At 46.6% G+C, this 27,207-nt stretch overlaps 1 protein-coding gene across 2 annotated transcripts in view; it reads left to right on the forward strand.

The window, feature by feature from the left end:
• Positions 1-1,787: 1,787 nt before the first annotated feature.
• The window catches only part of PHF12 (PHD finger protein 12), a gene marked incomplete at its 5' end in the record, with an annotated part of 41,915 nt that continues 16,495 nt past the window's right edge, over positions 1,788-27,207 (forward strand). Inside the window, 4 exons of one of the 2 annotated variants that reach the window (XM_080827026.1) lie at positions 1,788-1,980; positions 2,626-2,807; positions 23,836-23,908; positions 26,548-26,941. In XM_080827026.1, coding sequence (XP_080683152.1) covers positions 1,915-1,980; positions 2,626-2,807; positions 23,836-23,908; positions 26,548-26,941 — 715 coding nt within the window. Of the gene's footprint in view, positions 1,981-2,505; positions 2,808-23,835; positions 23,909-26,547; positions 26,942-27,207 lie in introns of those variants that run through there. The other variant, XM_080827025.1, reaches the window with a different exon arrangement.

The raw sequence follows: 27,207 nt of genomic DNA on the forward strand, positions 1-27,207 counted from the left end.
ATAAATTCACTATGAGAACTAGGCAAATCACTGCTCCTCTCTATGCATCTGGAAATGAGATTAACAAAGATGGGATTTAACCCCTTTCCGGTTTTATTCTTCTGCAAATATTAAGTACACCCTAACGATCACAGGTGAGCAGGACACAACTACCTTGCAACAATGCCAACTAAACGCCTAGTGGCAAGCACAGGGATGTTATCCCCTTCTCCACTTCTTCGCCCATAGTCAGGCAAGATAACTGGCCATCTGTGAAAGCAATAAAAAGGACAGGGGCGCGTGCCGTGGAGAAAGCCAGAATTCGAGGTGAGGCCTTCAGACTACAAATCCCAGCATACAGCACAACAGCTCTCAAAAGCATCCCTTCCTGGCAGGCAAATCTCTCGTCCCGAGTCCATCCCACCATACAGTGCATACATAGCATGCACACGGAACTACGGCTCCCACAACCCACCACATCCCTCGCGATTCTTGCTCCCAGGGTGCAATGCGCTCCCGTTCGGCCTTTGGACGTCTTGCGCATTGCAAACTGGGAGTTGAAGTCCGCTATAGGCAGGTAGTTGGGCGTTGTCAGCGTTACTAACTCTTCACTGTGGGCTTCCTCTGGAGCAGTTCTCAGGGACAGTGATCAAGAGAGGGTAGTAGTAATGGGCCTGCGAAACTCTCCATGGTGTCTTCATTACGCAAGGCAGAGATGCTGAGGCCAAAATTAACTGTCAGGGTAGTGTGTACAGCAGCCATCCAACCCGACACCAAAAGAATAATTTTCCGTCGCGGTGGTTTTTCTTTTCTCTTTACCAATATGGCGCCTAGTTCTGCCACACCTGATGCTGGGAACCAAACGATCCAGTACAATACCCCTAGGATTACTGCTGTCACCGACAGCCTACCGGCTCCAGCCAACACCACACCTTGCTCCTTCTTGTTCTTGCCTGAGGACTCCAAGGACATGGTAGCCTATATCCCATTACCAAAATGGCGAAAGTAGAAGCATTCTTGTTGGGGCCTGCGGATGACAATACGCTTGCGCGGAAGGCGGCTGTGTTGTGGGGCGGGAGGGGAGCATTCTCAACACGCCTGCGCAGGAACAGGGTAGTCTTGATCTATACACAAACACCAATGGATGAAGAGCCCCCCTGTTCCTGCGGCTGCGCTATGACCCTTAGAAATTCTCCGAGGCGCCTGCGCGAGACCTCAGGTTCCCGCCCTCTTATTTTAGTACGCTGGCGCAAGGCAGAAAGGCGGGGCTTCGGCCCTCCAGACGAATGCCAGCGCGGCTGCGCGCTGGGGGGTACCCCCTCACTGCGGCTGCGCGGGAGCCCGGCCGCCGGCTGTCACTGCGGTTGCGCGCGGCGAGCGGCGATCCCGGGGCGCCTGCGCGGGTGGCTTTGCGGGCGCTCGCGGTAAGTTTGCGCCAAGTGCGCGGCAGCCGGGACGCAGACGGCGGCGGCGGCGAGAGGCGGAGCCCGGGGACCACCCCCCATCACCCTCCCCGCAGTCACCTCACGTACCACAACCTCACCTAACCTCTCACCCCCCCCCTCCGATCCCCCCAACCCCGGGATGGCAGCGCCCGCCAGCCTTCCCGGCCGGACCAGCGGTCGCCAGCGCCGGCTTTAGCCTGTGGGACTAGGCCCCGCCGAGGCCTGACCCCGGGAGCCGGGACCCACCGTGCAGCCAGCCGCCGGGCCGAGGCTGAGGGGCCGCTCCCCCCTCACGGCCCGTGGGGAGGACGCTGCCGTCCCGGGGACTGGGGGCCGGGGGGTGGGGGGGAGCCAGGGCGAGGAAGTCGGGACCCGTGTTGGGAAAAAAGAAGGGGGGCCGGGGTCAGGAGCGCCCCCTCCCCCCGCTTCCCCCCTCCCCCCGGGGTTGGGGGGGCCGGAGCAGAGAGCGCCCAGCCCGGGAGGTGGATGAATGTGGGAGAAAATGGAGACCAAGACGATCGTGTACGACTTGGACACGTCGGGGGGGCTGATGGAGGTAAGAGTGGCCCTCCTCATCCCCTTCCCCCAGCGCCGGGAGGGAACCTCCGCCCTCCGCCCCACAAAGCCGGTCCTGAGCTCACAGCGCAAAAGGGCCAGAGGAAGGGGGGCTTCTTCCTCACCCAGACTCTCCCTCCCTTCTTTGCAATTCGAGGGGCTGAGCTCAGCCTCCGAGGACGTTTGCAGCAGTTTCACCTACCCGCCGCCCTGGATTCGCTCTCCCGAGGCACCAACCCACTCCATGTCGTTGCACCGGCGGGCCTCCCCACCCCCTTCTTGTCGGCCCCTTTGTGCTTCCCCCAGCACGTCCGGGTACCGGGTTTCAGGCCTCTTCAGAGCCTGGCTTTGGAGTCCCCCACTGTCCATACAAGGAAGTGGCGAGAAGGGAACCGCGCACCCTCTCCCCATCCCCCTACCCTGATCCTCCCCATTTGGAAGAAGCTGTTCTCGTTGTGCTGCAGGAAAGCTGTTAGGGTGGGCTCCCCCCGGTTCCGGGGGCTGAGAGGTTCTGGGAGCAGCTTGGATGGGAGGAAGAAGGACAAAAGGGGGGAGAAGGGTGGGTGACGGAGAAGCCTCGCCGGGGGGGCGACGGACCGCCCGGGAGCTCCGAGTGTGCACACACGCCGTTTGTATGTGTGTGCAGCAAATCCAAGCTCTGCTGGCTCCCCCCAAGACGGACGAGGCAGAAAAGCGGAGTCGGAAACCTGAAAAAGAGCCCCGGAGAAGCGGCAGGGCCACCAACCACGACAGCTGCGATAGCTGCAAAGAAGGTGGGGATCTTCTGTGCTGTGACCACTGCCCGGCCGCCTTCCACCTCCAGTGCTGGTAAGGTCTGGGGACCCCTTTGGAGCTCCTTGGCGGACCCTTCTCGGCACATTCCTTCACCCGGCCTACCCCTGGCTGCCGAAATAACGGGCGCTTGCAGCCGCTAGCTGACTTTCTGCAGCTGCTGGGCCGAGCGCCTCCCCGCCCCCAGGTGTCTGCCGGGATCTGGCCGTTTGGGAGTGGGGGGAGGAGCAGCAGTGGGTCCGGACCCCGAGGTGGGGGTTGGGACGAGTGAGGAGAGCCCCATCTGGGATTGGAAGGCTCTGGGTAGCCGGGACAGAGCCGGCAGGGCACGGCCGGCGGTGGCTGGGGAGGAAGGGGAGGAGCTCCGGGCCCTGTGCCGCTCGCCTGCCCGCGCGCCCGCCGCCCTCGGGCTCCTGCCGGGCTGGGCTCTGTTGCGGGCGGGTGCGCGGAGCCCTCGGCCGCCGGAGTTGGCCGGGTCCAGACCCGGGGGCCGGACACCCGGGCGCTTGCGGCTGTGGAAGAAATCATGGAGGGTGTCTCTCGAGTCCGCCTCTTCTCCGCTTCTCTGTTTACAATATGGCGACCTGCCTTTAAATTATATTTTTATTCTCAGCGCCATTTTGGCTGCATATATGATTTGCAGACGTCTCCCGGGGAACGGTGCGGGTAGAGGCCTGGAGTCCTTTCTGCAGAAGCTCCTCGGGGACCCGGGCTAGGATCTCGCCGCTTTGGTCCCCTTTCTCTGGCTCCGCTTGCCCCCTGTTGCCTCTCGGAGCTGCCTCCCTCTCTCCCTCCCCTCCCCGCGCTGCCGCCTCTTAGGAAATCGGGCCGGGTTAGACAATTAAAATTGCCCTTGGGCGCCGATTTCACTTCTCCGCTCCGGATCAGCGAGCCCTTCGCGGCAAAATTCTTTGCTGCCGGGGCGGGATTGTGTGCGGTTAGCTCCGCGAGGGCATTTTTAAGGAGCAGAGAGCTGGAAAGCTGTGCGCTTCCCTCCGCCGCACCCCCCCCCCCTTAACTGAACGCGAGAGGAGTGGAGAGACCGGAGAGAGAGAGAGGGAGAGGGAGGGACCTGGGTTGATCGCCCGCTGCGTGATCCTCCTCAGCAGCTCAGCCCAGAACAATCCGGCCAGGAAGAGTTTAAACTCCAGCTTCTGCCTGGAGAAACCATCTCCACAGAAATCCCACATCTGCTTAGGGAACCCAGATTGCGTCGTGTTGTGGTGGGTCTTGTTCTGTTGTTCAGCAACAGTTGACTGATGCAGGCGTTTGTGAGAGCGGGAAAGAGAGGGGCTTCTGTTTGTTCCCACCCGTTTTTGATGTTGCTTTTTTTTTTTTTTAAGTCTTCTGTTTAAAAAGAAAAAGTGAGGTTTTCCTTAAGTTCTCTATACTGTTCCATTCACATTCTGTCTCTTGGTTCGTGGGCTAGTGCCTACTGTGTACTTGTACTAATTGCAGGTTTTGGAACACTTATTAGACAGATGACTGATACTGGGCAAATTAAGTCTGTGGTCAGAAGTTATGTAGGAAGCCTCCATTACCATTCCCCAGATACTTTTGCCCAGGAGGGCACCCCATCTGGGCTTGTAATGTTGCAGGGACAAAAATGGTTATCCTGGAGGAAGCTTTGTTGCTGGTTTTAAATTTTTTATTACCAGGTGACTAATACCAGCAGGAAGGGTCTGTGGTTTTTAGCCTTTGCTTCCTGTAAGGTGTAATCCACCTGGAGAAAATACCTCTGGTCAAGTTTCCCCATGTTCTTGAGCAAAGAAGAGATTTGTACCTGGATATGTATGTTGCTTATCAGTTTTTTCCCTGTTGCCTATATTTTTTTTATTGTGTGTGTTTGATGCATATGCTCGTACTGAATTGTAGGCTTCTTGATGTAAAGTGTGGGTGTTTCACCTCTAGGATGAAGCTAGGGTTAGCTAAAAGAGAAGGGTGATCTCCATATTGAGAATTTTATAAGCTCTTTATCTTTAGTCTCCTGTGTTTAGTAAAGCTGAGATTGTTTATTAGAAACTTCAGGTATGGAAAAGTGTGCTGTTTTGCCTGAGTTTGGGCTTCAAATTCTAAAACCTAACCTCTGGATCTTCTAATTAGATGAGTGTGAGTCTTGTCAAGTTGTAACAATTAACAGTTTCTGCTTCTGCTAGGAAAGAGGGAGGTACTTGTAGCTGTTGGTGAGACTCAGACTTGCCCAGACTGTGCATTTCATTGAATACTTTTTTTTTTTTTAAGACCATGAATGGGAACTGGTAATCAGAGATTCGAGAATCCTAGTAAGTGAGGCAGGGTTTATTTTACATCTCCAGTTCCCTCTTTGAAGATGCCAGTTCTGAAGGTACCATTGACTTAGCAGAGTTGTTATATAAATTACAAAACATTCTGAATATTGATACAAAGGCAGGAAGTCTTCTTTCAAGTGAGGCTTATCCCACTTTCCTGCCTCCTGTTCTACACTCTTTCCAGCCCAAGTGAACTACTTCATTAACCATCTCCACGAGAGTAGTTGGGTCCCGCCTTTGACAGTCTCAGACCATTTTGATTCCTGAGTGTGCCGGCTTTAATTCATGCCATTACTGATTACTTGTACCCTGTAGGAGTACAGTTAGGTGTAGCTATATTTTCTCTTGCTTTCCTTTTCAACTGGCTATGACTGGCTTACAGTTGACCCTTGAACAATGCTGGGGGCTTAGGGACACTGACCCCCATGCAGCCAAAAATCTACATAAGTTTTTATTTTTCAAACACTTAACTACTTACAGTGGGCTGTTGACCAGAAGCCTTACCGGTTCCATCAGCAGTCAGTTAACACATATTCTGCATGTTGTATGTATTGTACACTGTATTCTTACAACACAGTAAGCTAGAGAAAAGAAAATGTTAAGGAAATCATAAAAGAGAAAATGCACGTACGGTACCATACTCTAAAAAGTCTCCATAGAAGAGGACCTGCAGTTCAAATGCATGTTTTCCAAGGGTCAGCTGTATTTAGATAAGCACAGAAATGATCATTTTCCTTACATACAGAATGTACAAGAGTGAAGATGGAGGTTTTGCAAACCCTGTTGATCATAATTGTAGTGCTATTGCGGGTCTTCATTCAAAATTCTCTGAGACAGTCCTTTTTCTGTCTCTAGTGCGTCTTGCCAGCTTGCCTCACAGTGAACAAGATCTAATAAAATGTTCCAGAAGTGATTTAGGCAAACTTTACCTCCTGGGCTTGGTGACATAGTCATAACCACAGGGGATTTTTCTAAGATAAACTGCTGTAGGAAATGACTGGTAAGATAAACTGTTAATTGTCTTGTCTTTTCTCGGGGGCCAGTGCTCTGTATAAGGAACGGTTCTCTCTTCCCAATTAGACTTGGAGCCCTATTTCTGGGTTCCCTGTCATGATCCTTTGGGTGAGGAAATGAATTGTCCTGTGCTCAGTACCATGACCTCGCTGAAGAATTAAACTTAAGGAGGTGATTGTTTAGTTTTTGTTTAAGTAACAGTGTGATCATTTTATCTGAGTTTAACTGGCTTATCAGTTATTCAGAGTGGTAGTGGGGGTTACTAAACCTGCCCCACGAACTGGAAAGAGGTATCTTTTTAAGTATTTTCTGGTGAACCCGACCCCTATCATAATTGTCATGCCATTAGTTGAACTTTCTGAAAATACTGGTCTCCATGGAATAGTCCCTAAGAATTGGTTTAAAAAAAAAAAATTAGAATAACTGGTGGACCTCTATTTGCTGCTGACCCATCTTTCTGTTTGAAATGGTTTGAATTGTTCTCACTGATAAAGTGAGCACCATAGACCATCAGTAATGAGGCCGAAAAAAGTGGCTGTTTTTCTCTGATTGTTTTCTCGTGGCATTTTGCTCCAAACGGAATGAGGGATCAAAATGGTCTGAGAAACGCATCTACCTCAGCAGACCTCAGCATGGTTGCTTCCCGTCAGACAGATTTCTGTAGCATTTGCCTCCGCATGTTATATTTGGAATTGTTGGCCGGCTTTCCTCTCTTCGGTGTTGGCAGTGAGATCCAAAATGAGGTTTTCGAAGAATGAGAGTAAAAAGGTCTCTGTGCACAGGCAAAACTAAGCTCAGCTTGGAGTTTTGCATATTTAATTTTCAGTGAGTCATAACAAGAAAGGTTTCACACATAGAGTAGAAAACTGCTTTGCAGAACATCTTTGCTATTTGAACTTTTCAGAAGGTGATTTTTTTTTTCTGATTTTGTTGCGTTTAGCTCCTCATTAGAAAAGTATCAGGGTAGTGCTGAAGTAAAATACATTTAATTTAATGTTATCTTACGAATCTATTATTTCTGACATTTGAGGTGCTTGGAAACCTGGCACTGAAGAACTGGAGGGGTCGGCATCTGACTTCCTCCCGTCACCCTGCCTCCTCTGTAGTAAAATGATTCAACAATAAACGAACCTAATTTGGTTTTATGTGTATTTTATCTGTTTATTTTTGCATTTGCTACATTGCGTTGGAATCTGGGTGTGTATTACTGTTTTTAAATGTTCCACTCCGGCAGGGAGGGTCCAGTAACATTCAGCTTTAGTTCAGTTTTACATGCATGCTTTATAAACTTAACATGGGGCTCGGGCTCATTCTCGTGATCAGAGTGCTTTGTTTCAGTGATGAAAGTATAATCACTGTTTAAAAATGATAATATTTAGTATGAAATGTTTACTCAGAAATGGGTGTGATCTGGGGGCGCCTGGGTGGCTCAGTGGGTTAAGCCTCTGTCTTTGGCTCAGGTCATGATCTCAGGGTCCTGGGTTGAGCCCTGCATCAGGCTCTCTGCACAGCAGGGAGCCTGCTTCCCCCTCTCTCTCTGCCTGCCTCTCTACCTACTTGTGATCTCTCTCTCTCTGTCAAATAAATAAAGTCTTTTAAAAAATGGGTGTGATCTAGGATCTAGGTGGCTTTGGTTAAGAAAGGAAGCATCGGGCGCCTGGGTGGCTCAGTGGGTTAAGGCCTCTGCCTTTGGCTCAGGTCATGATCCCAGAGTCCTGGGATCGAGACCCACATGGGGCTCTCTGCTCGGCAGGGAACCTTTTTCCCTTCCTCTCTCTCTGCCTGCCTCTCTGCCTGCTTGTGATCTCTGTCTGTCAAATAAATAAATAAAATCTTGTAGAAAAGAAAAGAAAGGAAGCATCAGAAATTTTTTTAAACTGGAGGAGAAGGTAGTGCTCCTCACAGGTAACAGTGTTTGTGTGACCTAAGGCAAGCATTTCATGGTACTGTTGTGGGAAATTTTTTGTTTGGGGTCTGTCCCCAAATTAATCGCCATACTCGGTGAGAGGTAGAATACAGTTGTAAACTCAGCAGTTTCCTGCTGCTCCCTAAGGCTCTCACAGTACTTTATAGGTGGGCTGTATTAAAATATTAGGACTGCTTTTGGGCTTTGAAATGACTGGTGTATTGTTTACATGTGAAATCACGTATAAGACATATTTAGGTAGCAACTTCATTTATAACTGGAGAAGGGATTCATGTTGATCTGTTTTAATTTTTTTTTTTAAGATTTTATTTATTTATTTGACAGAGATCACAAGTAGGCAGAGAGGCAGGCAGAGAGAGAGAGAGGAGGAAGCAGGCTCCCTGATGAGCAGAGAGCCCGATGCGGGGCTCGATCCCAGAACCCTGGTATCAGGACCTGAGCTGAAGGCAGAGGCTTTAACCCACTGAGCCAACCAGGTACCCCATCTGTTTTAAATTCTTAAGTATGTCTTCAAGAGAATTTTTTTTTAAGATTTTTTATTTATTTATTTGACAGAGAGACACACAGCCAGAGAGGGAACAAGCAGGGGGAGTGGGAGAGGAAAAAGCAGGCTTCCCGCCGAGCAGGGAGCCCTGGTGCAGAGCTCGATCCCAGGACCCTGGGATCATGACCTGAGCTGAAGTCAGACGCTTAACGCCTGAGCCACCCAGGCGCACCTCCAAGAGAATTTTTTAAGCCAAATCGTAAAATAGAAACAAATTATGTAATTTGAACTGAAAAAGGATCCAAATAGTCACAACTGTGTGTTACTGAATGAGACAGTGGTTTTTATTAAGCTCTGAGTGAAAGGACAAGTGATAACTCAAAAGGGCTCAGTGAATTTTCAAGGTTCACCCTTGTAGGATTTAGCTGTACTTCATCCCTTTTTGTGGCTGAATACTATTCCCTGTATGGATATACCACATTTTGTCTATCCATTTATCAGTTAATAGACATTTGGGGTTTTTTTCTACTTTTTGTTATTGTGAATAATGATGCTGTAATTTGTGTGCAAATCTTGTGTGTACATCTGTTTTCATTTCTCTTGGTTGTATATCCCAGAAATGGAATTGCTGGGTCACAGGGTAACTCATGTTTAACCTTTTTTTTTTTTTTTTTAAGATTTTATTTATTTATTTGAAAGACACAGATAGCAAGCCAGAGCATGAGGTGTGGGGGACCAGAGGGAGAGGGAGAAGCAGACTCCCTGCTGAGCAGGCACCCACCCTCACCCCATCCCCAGTGCAGGGGCTTCATCCCAGGACCCCGGGATCATGACCCGAACCAAAGGCAGATAGATGCTTAACCAGCAGAGCCATCCAGGTGCCCCCATGTTTAACCTTTGAAGAACTGCCAAACTGTTTTCCAAAGTGGCTGCACCATTTTGCATCCTCACCAATACATCAGGGTTCCAGTTTCTCCACATCCTTTCCAACACTTGTTATTATCTGTCTTGATGAAAGCTATCCTATGGGCAGGAAGGGCTATCGTTTTGATTTGCATTTCCCTAATGCCTAATGATCCCAAACATATTTTCATGTGCTTATTAACCATTTGTATATTTTCTTGGAGAGATGTCTGTGTTGATCCTTTGTCCAGTTTTTTTTTTTTTTTTTTAAGATTTTATTTATTTATTTGACAGTGTGCAGAAGCGGGGGGAATGGCAGGCAGGGGAGAAGCAGGCTCCCGCTGTGGGGCGTGATCCCGCCAGGACCCTGGTTGGGGTTGTGATGGTTATATTATTATGATAATGCTGCACAGGCTCCTGGAAATGCATTCCTATTTTAAGGTGCCAGAGTTTTAAGTCACCAGAGCAGGGGATAGAGGTTTGCTTTCCCACCTCTACAGTGCTCTTCCTTTGACTTAAAAGTCCCCAGGGAGGGGGTGCCTGGGTGGCTCCGTGGGTTAAGCCTCTGCCTTCCTCTGCCTTCAGTCAGGTCATGGTCTCAGGGTCCTGGGATCAAGCCCTGCATCAGGCTTTCTGCTCATCAGGGAGCCTGCTTCCCCCTCTCCCTCTACCTGCCTCTCTGCCTACTTGTGATCTCTGTCTCTCTGGCAGATAAATAAATAAAATCTTAAAAAAAAAAAGTCCCCAAGGAGTACAGATATGGCCAGCTGCATTGCCATTCAGTGAGTGACACTTATAAGAGCACCTCTGCATAATGCTAGCCTCCCAAGAGACTGGACAGGAGTACAGCTGTCCCCCTGCCAGTTTCCTGAAAGAGGAGGACATTGTATTCAGTGCAAGTCCTAGACCAAATTTCAGAAAGGCACTTTGGTATTGCGGATTTGTCACCATGCCCAGGACACATGCACAGGTCACTAGCTGACTGCTTTTCCCATGACTTGAGAGCAGTTAAGAAGAATAAGAAGGTGACTCCTTTTTCTGCCTGCCATTTGTAGATGTCAAAGTCTTCATCCTTTAAGACTAACATTATTTCTGAATCTAGGTCTCAGCAAATAAGAATAAAGATGAAGTGTTAGCACATTTGCATGGGAGGCAGAAGACACTGAGGGGTACAGTAGACACTGATAAAAGGAAAAACCATTGCTTTTGACCCCTTGTCAAAAAAGAGCTTGTCTACTGTGTAGACCTGTTGTTGCATTCATAGTAAGCAAATTCCAAGTACACCTTACAGATTGATGACATTTCGGGTAATATATAACTTGACTCGCTCATTCAAAAAGCTACTTTCCCTTTTGCAACCATGTATTAAATGCTCACTACACTACTCGAAAGCCAGGGGCTGACACGTTTCCTCTGTTCACTGCTGCGCAATATGTAGTGGTACTACAAATGAGAGACGTGCAAAGATAAGCACTTAGTTGGGGAACAGAACTGATGTCTGCTGCTTCCAAGTGGATGATACCTTTGTTAACAGGAACACACGGTCACTATTCCTTTCCCCCTAATTAGGTGTGTTTCCTTTATATTAATAGCATAGGTGTTTAGTCTTTGCCCTTCCCCTGTTTTTCTGACAAACTATACAAGATATATCTCCCAGGAAATGTTTCCCAGTCTTGAAAAGACAAAAGACAGGGAGTGTAACAGCGGGGCGGGGACTCCAAGCCTGAACCTAGCGTCAGTGTTTCCCACTGATGTGGGCTCTGCATGAGGCTCTTTTTTTAAATAAGCTGGAGTGAGCAAGAGAGGATTCTTCGCAGGGTTTGAATTTAACCATAGCCGGAAGACATCACTCTACCACCAGGCCAGGCAAGGGTGAGGGAATCTCTCAATAACTATCAAGCTTGAGTTTCAGGGTGGAAGGAACCCTGTTTGCAGCAGCATGAACACATTGGCGGTCTTGTATCCAGCTGTGATCCTTAGATGGATGTTGAATAGTATTTTTTCTCCTGTCCGCATTAGTGCAGAGAAGAGAGCAGAGAAGCTAATGAAATGCATAGAACTCTTAAGTGGTTGTAGATAAGTCTCCTCATTACAAAACTGGGCAGTGAGCAGCTACTCTTATTCTTTACACCAGCCCAGGTCTCCTGTGATGAGCTGGGAGCTTTTTAATTCCCACATTCACTGAACCAGCAGACTCTACTGATTCTTGGTTCTAGTGAAGCTCTGGAGACATTAGAGGGAAATTCTACAGTGAACTTTTTCAGTTTTCAAACATCAGTTATTAGAACGCATTATGAAAATTTTACTTTGCTAATCTCATTAAATGTGTCTAAACCTATACCTTTCGTAGTTCTTTCTATACATAGACTAGCTATATTCAATTTCCCTTGATCTTGCTGGCCATTTTTTTGAAAGAGCATCTTAAATGTAGGGAGAATTCTGTCAATGATTTTGGCCTTTGATAGACATTGTCTTGCTTTATCTTTTTTTTTTTAAGATTTTATTTATTTATTTGACAGAGAGATCACAAGTAGGCAGAGAGGCAGACAGAGAGAGAGGGGGAAGCAGGCTCCCCGCTGAGCAGAGAGCCCAATTCATGACTCAATCCCAAGAGCCTGAGACCATGACCTGAGCTGAAGGCTGAGGCTTAACCCGCTGAGCCATCCAGGTGCCCCTGTTTTGCTTTATCTTTTTTATTTGTTTGTTTTTTTGTTTTTTAATCCTTCGGTTGTAGTGCTCATGGTTTTGCCTGGCTTAGATAACACTTAGCCATTCTAGCTTAACTTAATTCTTAACACCTAATTCATTAGACATCTTTGACTGCAGGCCTTAGTTTGTTGGTGTTGAAGTAAGCTGGATGGTAAGAAAAGTATCTGCAGTTTATTTAAGTTAGTGGGAAAGAGCTTACGTCCAAGACTTGAATGCTTGCTGCATATGAGCTTTCCTCAAATCTTACCACTTGTGTGCACACATTCAGGCCTTTAGGGTGATCATTCTTTGGTTAGGAATCATCTGAGAGAAAAGTGGGCCAAAGGGAAAAAAAACTATGGTGCTCTGTCTCTGAGAGGTCTGTTCACCTCCTAAATAGGTCACTGGGGGTGTAACTGGAAGGCTTCAGAAGCCCAAGTCAGCACTTAGCTGTGGCATCAAACCACGACAGCACAGTTTGACAGCATGCCCAGATTACTTCAGTCGTGTCGGGTGGGGAGTTTTGAGGTTTATGAGTAAAAAGAAAGAGGGAATAGGCCCTGTGCTGTTTTGGTGCAAATCATATCATTATTCTCTATCTTTCCTTTTAAGAAGACCCTTTCAGAGGAGGGTAAATGAAGCAGAAATCCTCCTTAGGGAAAAGCAGCTGGGTCTTAAGTAGAAACCTGCTCTCTCTGTATTTAGTTGAATTTCAAATAAAGATTTTTTTTTAATTGAAAAATTTTTTTTAAATTTTAAATTTTTTTAAAAAATTGTTAGTTTTTTTTCTTTTTCTTTTTCTTTTCTTTTCTTTTTTTTTTAAGATTTTACTCATTTATTTGTGAGAGAGAGCACGAGATGAGGGAGGGTAAGAGGGAGAAGCAGACTTGGAGCCCAACATGGGGCTCCATCCCAGGACTCCAGGATCATGACCTGAGCCAAAGGCAGCTGCTTAACTGACTGAGCCACCCAGGTACCCCAAGACATTGTTAGTGTTTTTAGTTTTCCCAGCCTTTATACAATTTTAGATCTAGTATCTATAAGGTATAAACTGATCCAGATTTCCTGAGCTGCGTATGCCAAAAAAAAAAAAAAGAATGTCCTGGCTTTTTCCTTGATTTGACCATGGAACAGTACCCAATTTTCCATACCTCTGAGACTTCTCTGGAATACACAGTTACAGTTGTTGATTCTTCCTTCCAAGGAAGAACATTCCCTGGGAACATCAGAAAGTGCCTGCTGAGGCCAGAATGGTGACTCTTCCAAAACACTTAGGCTCCAAAATCTTATCAGGAGGTGAATAAATGAAACCCATTTTCTTTTTTCTTTTTTAAGATTTTATTTATTTTTATTTGAGAGAGAGAGAGAGCGTATGAAAGGGGAGAAGGTCAGAGGGAGAAGCAGACTCCCCATAGAGCTGGGAGCCCGATGCGGGACTTGATCCCAGGACTCCAGGATCATGGCCTCAGCCGAAGGCAGCCACCCAACCAACTGAATCACCCAGGCTCCCCGAAACCCATTTTAAAATGTTTGCAGCCACCTCGTTTGCCATCGTGGAGAAGCCAAGATTGCCAGAATAGCCAAACTAATGATAGATAAGGCCCTGTGGCACCCAGTCTCAGCTTGTCAAGAAGTTAGCAGGGGCAAACACCTGGTGTAACTGTTGGTACTCTACCCTCCCACCCTCCTTTTGCTGCCCTAACTTATAACCCTGTTCTCCAGGTGTCCTTCACTGGGAGGATGCCACCACAGGCTAGCTCTGCATAGAAGGCAGTGAAATTTGGGGACCCAGTCAGCTAATTTGAAAGGATCATACGCCTGTGGAAGTGATGCAACTAGCAAAGTTTCTCAATGGGGCACTTGTAATGGCCTGGCACTTTATTGGTCTCCTTATTAACACTGCTCCTGAGGCTCTGCGTGAAAAAGCCAGCGGTCCTTGCACTTTTTATGTACTTTGTGGCATTAGCTATAGTTGAGTCAATAGCTGGGATGAAGGAGGGTAAGGAATTAAGGATCATGGTCCCCAGGACCTTTCTGCTCTCGTTTCTTGTATCTTCCAGTAAGACTGTCTTCCTAGCCTTTGAAAGGTAGGCTGTACCTGAAAATAAAAACTGATGCCCATACAAGTGTCCAGAGGAAGCTGGCTATTTATGCTGACATTTAAATTTCATTAGATTTTGTTTCAAGCCATTAAATTGGGGTATATTAATACAGCTTTTATGCTTTAAAAGATAATTTTTTAATTAAATCTTACCCAACATCTCTTTTCTAGAACAGAAGCTGGTTTCAGTTTATAAAAGGCTTGTTTTCTGTGCTCATAGGTTCTTTGTAGATCAAGATAGCTACCAGGAGGTGGAGATGTAATGGTGGTCCTGTCAGTGGTTACCTTCCCTCCCATTTTGGCTAGTACCAACATAGATCCTCAGCTGGCCAAGGGCAGCAGGGCTGGTTTGAGGGAGAGCCGGCCTGTTCTGAGCATGTATTGTCTTTTTGCAGTCACTCTTACACAATGCCGTTAGATATGATTGCAGGATTTTTATCTGGTAGTGGACCTCAGATGGATGGACGAGACCCATGAACTGTGAAATTAAAAATCAGAACTGCTTGGTGCTATTGTTTGCTGGCTGAATACCCCACCACCACCCAAAAAAGGGAGGAGACATCCAGATGCCTGTAGGGGTCAAAGAAATCTTTCTTAGTCTGATATTTTAACTGAGACTACTATATATGGCTAGAGAGCTTCTGATTCTTGGAGAATGATGGGTTCTGACAGGAGGGACCCTAGCAGTTCACGCGACTGACCTCTTTTAGAAGTGAACCCGAGTGGAATGCTGTTGGTATATTGTGTACAGATATGCTGTCTGCATAGTGTTCCTGTTCAGTCTTCGTATTAAATAGAATATTTTGTCAGTCTAGGAAGAGACAATAAAATGTCTTCTTTCTTAAATAGTTTTCATCCATTTTGCTTCCTTTTGTCCTAAGACACACACCAAAGCTTTTAATTTGGTTAAGTGATACTTCCATGTCTCCCCAGCTGCCTTTGGCTCAAGTTTTAAAATGTCAGTGTCTCGGGCACCTGGGTGGCTCAGTGGGTTAAAGCCGCTGCCTTCGGCTCAGGTCATGATCCCAGCGTCCTGGGATCGAGCCCCACATCGGGCTCTCTGCTCAGCAGGGAGCCTGCTTCCTCCCTTCTCTCTCTGTCTGCCTCTCTGCCTACTTGTGATCTGTCTGTCAAATAAAAAAAAAAAAAAAAAAAAAAAAAAAATCTTTAAAAAAAAAAAATAAATAAAATGTCAGTGTCTCTTAGCTGGATAGACATTTGCAGGCCATACATAGGTAAACTAACATATTTTAAAAAAATAAGTCCAGAGCCCAACACCATTTTGTTCCCCACCATTTTTATCTGCATGTTGTAATGAAAAAAAAAAAACAGGTCTCTGAAATCAAAGGCAGTCTTTCTGCTTCCCTGTCTCCTTCTCTCCCTCCACCTCTCCCCTCCTCCCTTTGTTCTCTTGTTCCCCTCCCCCTTCTCCCTTCCAGTTCCATATTGAAAAACTGCTTGCGCTGGATGGATAATTAACGCAGAGCTATGGAGCAACAGGTCCCACTGGTGGCGACTAAATCTGAAGTAAATGTTAATGTCGTGCAGGCTCACGTGTATTAATAGGTGAGGGAGATGAGTGAGGTGAGACTCAGATCAGCCACTCTGGTATATGACTTGAAATAGATCCTCTTAATTAGAGAGCCAAGAACCATGACAACTAACACCTTCCACCGGCAGTGGTGGGCTGCAGCCTCATTAGTGAATGAAAGAGGCATTCTAAATTAAAACCGGACTTCATCCTTTGGCTGTGAGTTGGGATCATCTGGCTCTGGGCTTTGAATCTTTGACAGGGAGGGGGCTATCAGCGCAGGCATTACAGTGAGCCGAGGGGTGTGTGTGTGTGTGTGTGTGTGTGTGTGTGTGTAGTTTTCTCTTCCATAACTCCAGAAATAGACCAACCTAGGCACCGTCATCAGCTATAGAGTCAGGTCATTTGGATTTATTTGCGGGAGTCTGGATGCTGGAGTCCTGCCGCATAGGTTGGCTTTAGGAGTTTTAGTTTTGAAAAATAAATGCCGGGGCACCTGGGTGGCTGAGTCAGTTAAGTCAGTCCCCATTCTCCCAAAGAGAATTAAAAAGAAAAAAATCGTTGGGATGCCTGGCTGTTTCAGTCAAAACAACATGCGACTCTTGACCTCAGGATTGTGAGTTCCAGCCCCATGTTGGATATAGAGATTACTTAAAAAATAAAATCTCCAGGAGCACTTGGGTGGCTCAGTCAGTTAAGTGACCCACTCTTGATTTCGGCTCAGGTCGTGATCTCAGGGTCGTGAGATGAACCCCACATCAAGCTCCGTGCTCAGCACAGAGTCTGCTTGAGAGTCTCTCTCTCCCTCCGACTCCCCACTCCTGCACACACACTCTCCCTCTCTCTCTCTAAAATAAATAAATCTTTCTTAGAAAAATTAATGCTTTGACCAGCTTTCTAATTGGTTTGTGTATAGGTGTTACTGTCATCGGTTTGTAGGCCCTAACAGGCCTCACAGAGAGCCACACCAGGCTTTGAGATGCATATCTTTTAGTTGTACAGTCTTTGAGGATTTAGAGCTCTATTGTTACTAACTGTTTTATAGCTGACAGAATGTCTTTGAGACCAGGTGGTGGTCAAGCAGCAAGTTAGAAAGCTGTGAATAGCCACTTTCTGGCCAGGAATCGCAGGCCCGGGCTTGCTTGCTTTTTTTTTTTTTTTTTTTTTTTTTTAAGATTTTATTTATTTATTTGACAGATCACAAGCAGGCAGAGAGGCAGGCGGGGGGCGGGGGGGAGCAGGCTCCCCACTGAGCAGAGAGCCTGATTCGGGGCTCGATCCCAGGACTCCGAGATCATGACCTGAGCCAAAGGCAGAGGCTTAACCCACTGAGCCCCCCAGGCGCCCCAGGCCGGGGCTCTTTAACAAATGATCTGAGAGGAAACATTTATAGCAGTGAAGGCGGATGAATATCTGCAGAAACTCTGCCCTCGAAGTGTACTCTCTAAAGAGCTACATTTTCCAAGACAAGCCAGCTCACGGACTTTCCAGGACTCACCTTCCTTTCTAGGACTCGGACCATTCTCAGAAGGAATGCTAAAGTCTTATGTACTTTTGGGTTCTAGATGAACATAAAAATACTCATTCCCAGGAAGATGTCCCAACTTGCAGAACTTTCCTTCTTTCATGTAATTTTTCAGCATACAGAAATATACCTGCTTCCAAAACTGTAGTTGCTCTGGATCCCCTCGAGATCCTTAACTTCGCTGTCTTTAAAGGCTCACTGACTGTGAATTACCATTTGTTGTATAGTTCTGAATTACAGAAAGAGAGTAGGGAAGAGGCCTCTGTCACCTGCTGTACCAAGTAGCCACACTTCTAGGGCACTTCACTGAGCCCAGCATCCATGCACAGCTGAGTCTTCTATAGGTCTTTAGGGTGGGTTCAGTTTGTAGTTGATTGTATGTGGTCTCGTTGTCAGCTGTCCTTTTCATGTTGTTCTAGGCTATGATCCCTGAGAACAAAGACTTTGTCTGAAATCTCACCACTTAGCACATTGCCTAGTGTAAAATAATTAATTGTTCATTAAATGCTTGAATGACTTTGATCCTCTCTCCCCAAAGGCTGTTTCTTGGTGGGATAGATCATAACTTGTTTGCTTTGTGTCTTTCCTCCAGTATGGTGCCTCTGGCGTGGCACTGATTAGTTAGTAAGCAGTGGGAACGCAATAAATATTGACTGATGGAGAAGGAAGTGCTCAACCTTGAGATTGAGGACGATACCTTGATGGATAGTCCACTGTGTCCCCCAGAAATAAGAGAACTACCAAAGTTTTTTGTTTTGTTTTTACAAACAGCTAGGACTCAAGATTTGAAAGAGCCAGGAAACTGATTTGGGTTCTAATTCTGCAACTTCACTGGTTCTGTGGCTTTAGATAAGTCCGGTTCATCACCTGCATGATGGGAGTAAGAATTCTCACAGTGTGCTGGTGAAGATCAAATAAGACCATCTGTGAAAACACTTGTGAACTGTAGTACACTATGTAGATGTAAGATGAGATAATCGCTCTGCTATTTCTAGGCTTTAGTGATTAGGAAGCATATTGATGTCTTTACAAGCAGCACTGGCTCATTATGGCCTCCTCATAGTTTTCACTGCTGAGCAGCGGAAACTCTGATAGAGCATTTCCAACATTACCTAACTTCTTAACTTTTAATGATTTCCTTTTATAGAGAATGGCCCTCAGCACCTTGTCTTCACTGATATATAAGGATAAGAGGATGCTGAGACAAAGCCTTATTTTTCTTGACAGACATATCATGGTTTAAAGACTGGCATGTGTATAACTGTTTCAGGGTTGCACACGAAACTTAAGGGAATACCATTCTTAAGGGGGAAAGAGCTTTGAGATAGGAAAGTCTTCAGGATGTGTATGAGGGTCCTGAGGCTGCAGAATCTCCTTTCTCCTTAGAATCCTTTCCTTATTGGCAGTATTTCTGATACAGAGCAAAACTAGTCTTTTGCAAAGCAGCCTTTTTCCAAACTAGTTCCTGAGCTTATTACTCCAACAACAGTCTTTCCTTCTTGGATCCATTTCATGAATCCTTTTGCTCTAAATAATTTGAGTTGGAAAACTGCCTGCTTGGGGCGCCTGAGTGGCTCAGGTAGTTAACCATCTGCCTTCGGCTCAGGTCATGATCTCAGGACCCTGGGATCAAGCCCTGTGTCCGGCTCCCTGCTCAGAGGGAAGCCTGCTTCTCCCTCTCCCACTCCCCCTGCTTGTGTTCCCTCTCTTGCTGTCATATAAATTGGAAAAAAAGGTGGGGGGAAACTGCCTACTAAATATCTTGAAAGGAATTGCTAGGGGCAAAGAGGAAACACCAAGAAAACTTTATGATGGGCAGTTTCTGTATTCCTGCTCTACCTGCGCTAAGCATTGTCTAGAAACACAGACTTTCCTTCCCTGTCCATCCTATCTTACAGTTACTGCCTTCTCAAAATACTGCATTTTCACGTTTATTTCAAGATGTACATTCTGTCTCTGAGAAAGCAGCAAAATCTCAACAAGGCCTCACTCTCTTAAATGTTCTGTGTTCATTCTGGAGGCAGTACTCTGACTTTCTTGTGCTATTCCCTAAACTCACAGCCTTCGGGTGCCTGGGTAGCTCAGTGGGTTAAGCCTCTGCCTTCGGCTCTGGTCATGATCCCCGGGGTCCTGGGTCCCGAGCCCCACATCGGGCTCTCTGCTCAGCGGGAAGCCTTCTTCTTCCCTCCCTCTCTCTGCGTGCCTCTCTGCCTGCTTGTGATCTCTGTCTGTCAAATAAATAAATAAAATCTTAAAAACAAAAACAAACTCACAGCCCTCATCATCCACTTTAGGGCAGACAAAAAGAGCCTGTGGCCGTGATCTAGAATTCTGAGAAATGAGTGTTCTTAAACTTGGTTTCCCCAAAAGTGATCCTTTAGAAACCAACCAGGAGCTACTTTTAAAAAACCTCTTAAGGGGCGCCTGGGTGGCTCAGTGGGTTAAGCCTCTGCCTTCGGCTTGGGTCATGGTCTCAGGGTCCTGGGATTGAGCCCCGCATCGGGCGCTCTGCTTGGCGGGAACCCTGCCTCCCCCTCTCTCTGTGCCTGCCTCTCTGCCTACTTGTGATCTTTCTCTCTCTCTCTCTGTCAAATAAATAAATAAAATCTTAAAAAAAAAAAAACTCTTAAATTTTTTAAGCATTTGACCCACATGTTTAGAAAAAGAAATGAGAAATCAAATTGTTTAAAGAAGATATAAATGAGTCAGGTGGGGCGGTTCAGTGTGAGGCTCAGGTTTGCAAGTGTGGACTTTGACTCTGATGTCTTACTGTTTTGTGACTTAGGAAACAAATTTCATATGTGATTTAACCACCAAAACAAGAGTCGGCCCAACTGCATTGCCTCGCCTCATAACTTTGGAGGGTTACATTCACTTCCTAGAAGCCCATTCTTTTCGTGTCCCTCAGTTCTTTCAAGCTTTATTGAGTACCTGATATGTGCCAGGCATCTTGCGGAGTGTGGAGGTACAAAGATAAATAAGCCATAAAGAAAGGGATTTGGGTACAGTGTGGCACAGAAGTGCTATAGGGAATCAGGGGTTATCAGAGAAGGCTTCCTGGAGGCACTACCTGACTTGAGCCCCAAAACATAAAGAGTCCACCAGGTGAAGGCATGAGGGAAGGCCCAGCTTTTGCAATTGTAGGGAGTAGCTCCAGAATGAATGGACATGCAGTGTGGAGGAAGGGTATGGACTGTGTGGGGAGCCGCCAGGTTAATGAAGCTGGAGAAAGATGGAGAATTCTGGCCACAGGAGTCTTAACCTACAATACTGATACTGATAAAGCTTAAACTTTATCCTGTAATAAAGGATATAGGGTAGGGTAGGAGTGATACTGAAGAGCTTTTTAATTAGGAGGGTGATATGGTCAGAATTGTGTTTTAAATAACTAATTCTGCCAGCAGGGGTTGGGGCTAGATTGAGGGAAGTGTGAAGGGTGGCCAGGAGGCCATTTACATCTTGGTAAAAGATCGAAGCTCAAACCACCTTGCCTTGCCCTTCTCTGCTTTACATGTTTGGTGGAGAGTGTCTTCGTACAGAGCCAGGCGGGCAGATGAAAAGAAAGGATGAAAAACTGAATCAGAAGTGACAGCCTTTTCAGGGTTAATTTTAATATGACAGCTGCTGAAGCATAGCAGAGTCTGTAGGCCTTTGCAGATTACATGCAGGCATCTCATTAGTTTGGATGTGGCCTATGCAAAAATCCGTTGGAGAGAAGTGGGGAAGACTTTACAGGTGACATTCATCTGTGGTCCTCTGGGATTTGAAGACCTGTCACAGTAGGCCAGTGTGCTCCAGTTTTCTGCCTCCTAGTAAGGATCCTCTGAGATTCCACCAAGGAAACAGGGAGAAAAGGAAGCAAGGACCTGTGAAGGCCTGGTGGAATACCCAGGGCTGTAGGGAAGCATGGCAAAGCAGGAACAAGAACCGTTTGCCACGCCAAGTGCTCTCCTAGCTAGAAACAGTAGACCAGTGTAATATTAAGCCCTGGGACTTCAGGAAGAGTTCTTATGTTATTCAGCCCTCAATTTATTTTTTTAGTATTTCTCTGGGTTTTTTTTCTTTTTTTAAGATTTTATTTATTTATTAGAGAGAGAGAAAAAACATGAGTGGGGGCAGGGACAGAGGGAAAGGGAGAGAATCTCAAGCCGACTTCCTGCTAAAGCAGAGCCTGACTCAGGCCCTGGAATCCCAGGGCCTCAGGATCATGACCTGAGTTGGAGGCAGATGTGTCATCGACTGAGCCACCAGGTGCCCCTTTCTCATCCTTTTTTGATGAAAAACTTCCTCCTTCCCATTCCAAATAGGTGACTCCCAGGAACCAAATACAGGATTTTCTTAAGCATAAATTTAGCCTCATTCTGTAGAAGAGAATTTCTGATTCTGCATGCCTGAACTGAGGTCTCAATTTGCTTTTTTTTTTTCTTTAAGATTTTATTTATTTATTTGTCAAAGAGAGACAGAGCACAAGCAGGGGGAAGGGCAGGCAGAGGGCGAAGCAGGCTACCCACCGAGCAACGAACCCCATGCGGGATTCAGTCTCAGGACGTTGGGAACATGACCTGAGCCGAAGGCAGACATCCAACTGATTAAGCCTCCCAGGTGTCCCTCAGAATTTGCATTTCTCATAAGCTCCCAGATGATACTGATGTTTCCTTCTGATCTAGGTACCACACTTTGAGAACCACTACTGTATAAACATTACAAATGTGACCGTCCCAAGGACTTAATAGAGTCTCAGATATATGGTTCTTGGTGTTACCTTAATGGAAATCAGTGGAGGATCAGTAATGCCTGCCCTACACAGCTCTAATTCTGACTCAGTATTGACTTGAGTGACTACTCTGTGTACAACCTCTGTATTATAATATAAACCTACAGAGAGGGAAGAGATCCAGTCTTTGTGTTGGGCCATCTAATGAAAGAAATAAGAGGGGCATCTGGCCAGCTCAGTTGGTAGAGCGTGCAACTCTTGATCTCAGGGTTGTGACTTCAAGCCCAGCATTGGGCGTAGAGCTTACTATGAATGAATGAATGATAGTTCAAGCCCCACAGTATTACAATAAGTAATAAATAAGAAAAGAGAGAACTAGGGTTCCTGTCTGGCTCAGTCAGAAGAGCATACGACTCTTGATCTCGGAGTCATGAGTTTGAGCCCCATGTTGGGTGTAGAGATTATTTGAAAAGAAAAGAAAAAACATGTCACACAAGCGAAAACATGAGAAATACGAAGAGAAAAGTGAGGAGGGGGAGTACAAAAAGAGAACTAAACCGTGTAGCCCAGAGGTCCAGGATGTCTGAGCAACCCAGGAAGAGCGTATGGAGGAGCTGTACTCAGTTTTCTTTTTTCTTTTTCTTTTTTTTTTTTTAAGATTTTAATTATTTATTTGACAGAGATCACAGGTAGGCAGAGAGGCAGGCAGAGAGAGAGGAAGGGAAGCAGGCTCCCCACCGAGCAGAGAGCCCGATGTGGGGCTCGATCCCAGGACTCTGGGATCACGACCTGAGCCGAAGGCAGAGGCTTTAACCCACTGAGCCACACAGGCGCCCCTGTACTTGGTTTTCTGTTGCTGCGTAACAAGCTATCCAACACTCAGTGGCTTGAAACAGACGCTAGTTATTATCTCTCATAAGTCTGTAGGCTAACTGAGCTCAGCTGGGTGGTTTTTCTGCTCAGTGTGCTGTTGTCTGGGACCGTAGTCCTTTAGAGGCTCGACTAAGCTGGCATGGTCCAAGAGGACTTAGTCACACAGCAGTAGTTCATGCTGGCTTTTGGCTTGGCATCCAGAGGAAGCTGTTAATTGGAGTGCCTTAAGTCTCCACAGTGTGGCCTCTCAGCATGACAGCAGGGCTCTGAGATGGAACATTCCAAACATGTAAAAATGGAATCTGCAGGTCTCCTAACACCCAGCCTCGGAAGTTACAACATGGTTACCTCCGGGGCATTCTATTAGTCAAAACAAATCACAAGACAAGCCTCATTCAAGAGGAAGGAAATGGCCTACCTCTGGATAGTAGGAGTAGCAAAGAATTTGCAGCCATCTTTAATCTACCGTAGGCTGATTGAGGCAAGTTTTACAGGATTAATAGGGTTTTAACAGGCACAGCTTTCTAGGAGAAAAAGTAGTGTAGAGAAAGAGATAGCAAGTCTTCGGTTTGACTTGGGGTGGGGGGGGGTACGTGAAAGGGTCCTGGGAAGGGGTGATGGGTCTGTGCTACACAGGGCTCCGAACAGCAGGTGGAAGAGCGTAGCCTTACCCTGACAGACTTTGAGGAGTGTGGAGGACCTAGCAATGACTTTACCAGCATGATACAGTTGGGAATGATTCTTAAGGCTCCAAACTAGCTCTTTGTGTCTTTCCCTGTAAGCCCAGTGTTCATAGCTGTGGATTTCTTCTCTTTCTGAGATGTGGGAGGGGGTCCTCACTCTTGAGGTTATTACAGATAATGCCAGGTAACCATTTTGAAGGAAGAGAGCACCCTAGCAGTGCTTGCAGGACTGGCCAGAATAGGGGACATGCGGCTTTGTGCCAGACCCAGCCAGGCTTTTTCCTGCTGCATCAAAGGTTAGTACTTAGTCTTGCCATTGTCTTTTCCCCACAGTAACCCTCCACTGAGTGAAGAGATGTTGCCTCCTGGGGAGTGGATGTGTCACCGGTGCACTGTTCGCCGAAAGGTAATAACGCTGCTTCCTGCAGGCTTTGCTCAGAATGCCAGATTAGAGCACTGATATTCTAGAGCTAAGACGGCCTGGCCCTGAAGGCATTTTCGTCCCTTCTTCTTGTCTTTTCCAGCCCTGGAATCACCCTCACTCTCCCCATGGTGACTCTTTGGAATCCAGTAGGGCCTAAAATCCAAACATGAGCTGCTGAAATGGGCAGAAGAGGTGTGTTAATTTACTGAGCCCTGTTCATTCACTAGTGACAGGAGTAGGCTGATAAGTGGCTTGAATGTGGCAGCTATATCCATGACTGAAAGTGGCTGAAGAAAAACAAGGCTGCTTTTCTAGCTTGGTGGGAAAAGGATTTCCCTCACCCCAAGGCGAATAAGTCACTGATACCCAGAGGCTTGGCTGGGTGTATGAGGGACCAAAGACTGAACCCATCTGCACCCCAGGTTGCCTAATCCCTCTTTAGCTCCCCTTCCCTTGTCTTTGATAATTCAGCACTGGCTTGGAGAACATGATTTTCTATTTTGAAACCTTTTATGGTTTGCAAAAGCTAAATTCCTCTTTCTCAAAAAAGGAAGTAGGTGTGTTTCCATCCAGATTATGAGAGACCCAAATCCTCAAATTTTAGACTGTGGATTAGAATCTTTCTATGAATCGTAAACTGTCTCCTTCCCTCCCCTCACACTAATTACACAGCAAGCAACTTGCCTTCGTTGTGACATCACTTCTTGTTTTCCCGGCCCCTGAACATGATGTCACAATGAATGATGATTTCCGTGGTTGCAGAAACAGGATGAGATGATTCAGAGATTGTGGTTTATGTGTGTAACAGTTTTCAGCCTTTAGGAAGGTAAACAGATAGGCAGACTTTTATTTTTCAACATGTGTACAAGGGTTCTTATTAAAAGGCAAGGCAAGGCCAAGTCAACCACTTAGCCCCAGCTATAGTTTGATTATCTCCTAAGGTCCACAAACCAGGCTGTCCTCCAGCCTGTCCACCTCACAAGATCTCTTCCTGTGCTTCCCTGGTTAGGTTAGAGCAGGGCCCGTTCGTTAGTAGCATCTGCCAGCCAGGAGGCCTTTCAGAAACCTGCCACTGAAGAAGCTGGATGTGAAAGGGTTGGGAACAGCTCGGGGAGAAGTGAAGCCAGGAAAAGAGGGTGGAAAAGAGGAATTAACATTAGTTTGGTGCCCATCGTGCGCTGGATATTTTGCATATGTTGTCTCATTTAATTCATACAGCCATCTGTGGGTACTGGGAGTAGTACCTCCATTTTAAAGAGGAAAAAACTGAGGCCCACTAATGTAGAATAACTTTCCCAAGTTGGAATTAAAGAATTAACAGAGCCAAGATTTGAGCCAAATTGCTTCACTCCAAAGCTCTGTTACCTCTTCATCAGTTTTCTAGAAGCAGAGCTGCTTGGTGGGGATTCTAGTAGCCTTTAGCTAACATAGTGTGCTTTCCCCAAAATGCCGCTCTGACGTGCTCTCGGGTGGTGCTCTTTGCCCATTGTCAAGTCTGCCTTTGCCAGCACCACTATCTCTGTCTGCCTTTGGCCTCCTGTAGTTATGCTGAAGTAGACTGAAATGATACATCCTTTGGCCCTCAGCAACCTCTGATGTTCAGGTCCTGTTCCTAGTGGAGGCTGGATCTTCCCCTGACTCAGAGCCTTCATCCTTTTCATATTGGAACCCTCTTTTTCCACTGTATCTCTGAAAGGTGGAGAAGAAAGGTTTTACTAGTCTTATTTTCCAGACAGAGAAATTCCTGCAAAACCAACCTGAGTCATCTAGGGTCATAAGGAATCATTGGCAGTACTGGGACAGATCCCAGGTCTCCTTACTGGAGACCAGTGTTAAACCTTCATTTGACCACTCTATTGAGTCCTAGAGGAAAATGTAATACCAGCCATCCAGTCCTACTGAATAAACATAGTCTTTTTCCATTTCCCCACCGTCCCACTTGAAGAAGTGTCCCTTTCAGAGTTCTGGTTAAACTTGAAACATTGAAAGCCACCGGTCTCAGACACTGTGATCACTGGGTGGCTACCTTCCACACACCAGCCGTCCACCTTGTAGTGTAGTTACTTTCCATGTCAGCACCCAGCCTCCCTGGACAAGGAGCTCTGCTTGCCTATTTTACCTCTTACCTTTGTATTTGCAGACTTTATTTGGAGCAAAATTCTTAAAACCATTCAGAAGGTCAGGATGCTTCAAGGCAAACTACAGTGATGTTGAGTCCCTTTATGTTTTTCTCACTGTTCTCACTTAGCCTCACTCCATTTATTCTCACTGTGGTAACTTTTTATCCCTTTGCCTCTGTGCTTTTTATAGAGATAGTGTGGATCAAAGGATGACTTAGAGTAAAGGTTGTATGAGAAGCGTGTATAATTGTTTCTAACTTTCCCTGCTGTTTGGTGATTCTCTGCCGCTGTAGTTTGTTAGTTTAGTGTAGTTCAGGTGTAGTTTTGTCAACTTGAACAGACCGGTGTGAGACCAGTGTTCCAAGTCTCCAGGTGGATGAGTCTGTGACAGGTTAGAAAATTTCATAATTTTGGCTAGTGGTCTAGCAAGGACTTGGTAGTATCCGTCTCTTTCTCTTTTGTGATACTTGATGTGATGGGCCTGCCTCTTCATTTGCACAGAAACGAGAGCAGAAAAAGGAGCTGGGCCATGTCAATGGACTGGTGGACAAATCCGGCAAACGGACTACATCCCCCAGCAGTGATACTGACTTGTTGGACAGATCAGCCAGCAAAACTGAGCTCAAGGCCATTGCCCACGCCCGGATCCTGGAAAGGAGAGCCAGCCGGCCTGGCACGCCCACATCCAATGCCAGCACAGAGACCCCCACCTCTGAGCAGAATGACGTCGACGAGGACATCATTGACGTGGATGAGGAGCCAGTGGCAGCAGAGCCGGACTACGTGCAGCCCCAGCTAAGGCGGCCCTTTGAGCTGCTGATCGCTGCCGCGATGGAGCGGAACCCCACCCAGTTTCAGTTGCCCAATGAACTGACTTGTACCACCGCACTACCAGGTTAGCCAAACTCTTATGCCCCACCCCCACCCCACCCCAGCTTCCCCAAAGGGCTGCTGTCTGGCTGGAGGGCTATGCTGCCTGTGGGGTCACTGTGCGCGGAGCCACCCTTAGGTTCCTGTTCTTCATTCTTCCTGGACATCTTTGAAGGTTTTAGCTTTTACTCTGCTTATTCAGTTTTCTGTTTTCTGCCCTTCAATGTATCACCTTTTTAAAAATACAGGTAATATGTTCTCATGGTTTGAAAGCGAGAAAATATACAGACT

This window comes from Martes martes (assembly GCF_963455335.1).
Source record: "Martes martes genome assembly, chromosome: 16".
In the NCBI taxonomy this organism is placed as follows: Eukaryota; Metazoa; Chordata; class Mammalia; order Carnivora; family Mustelidae; genus Martes; species Martes martes.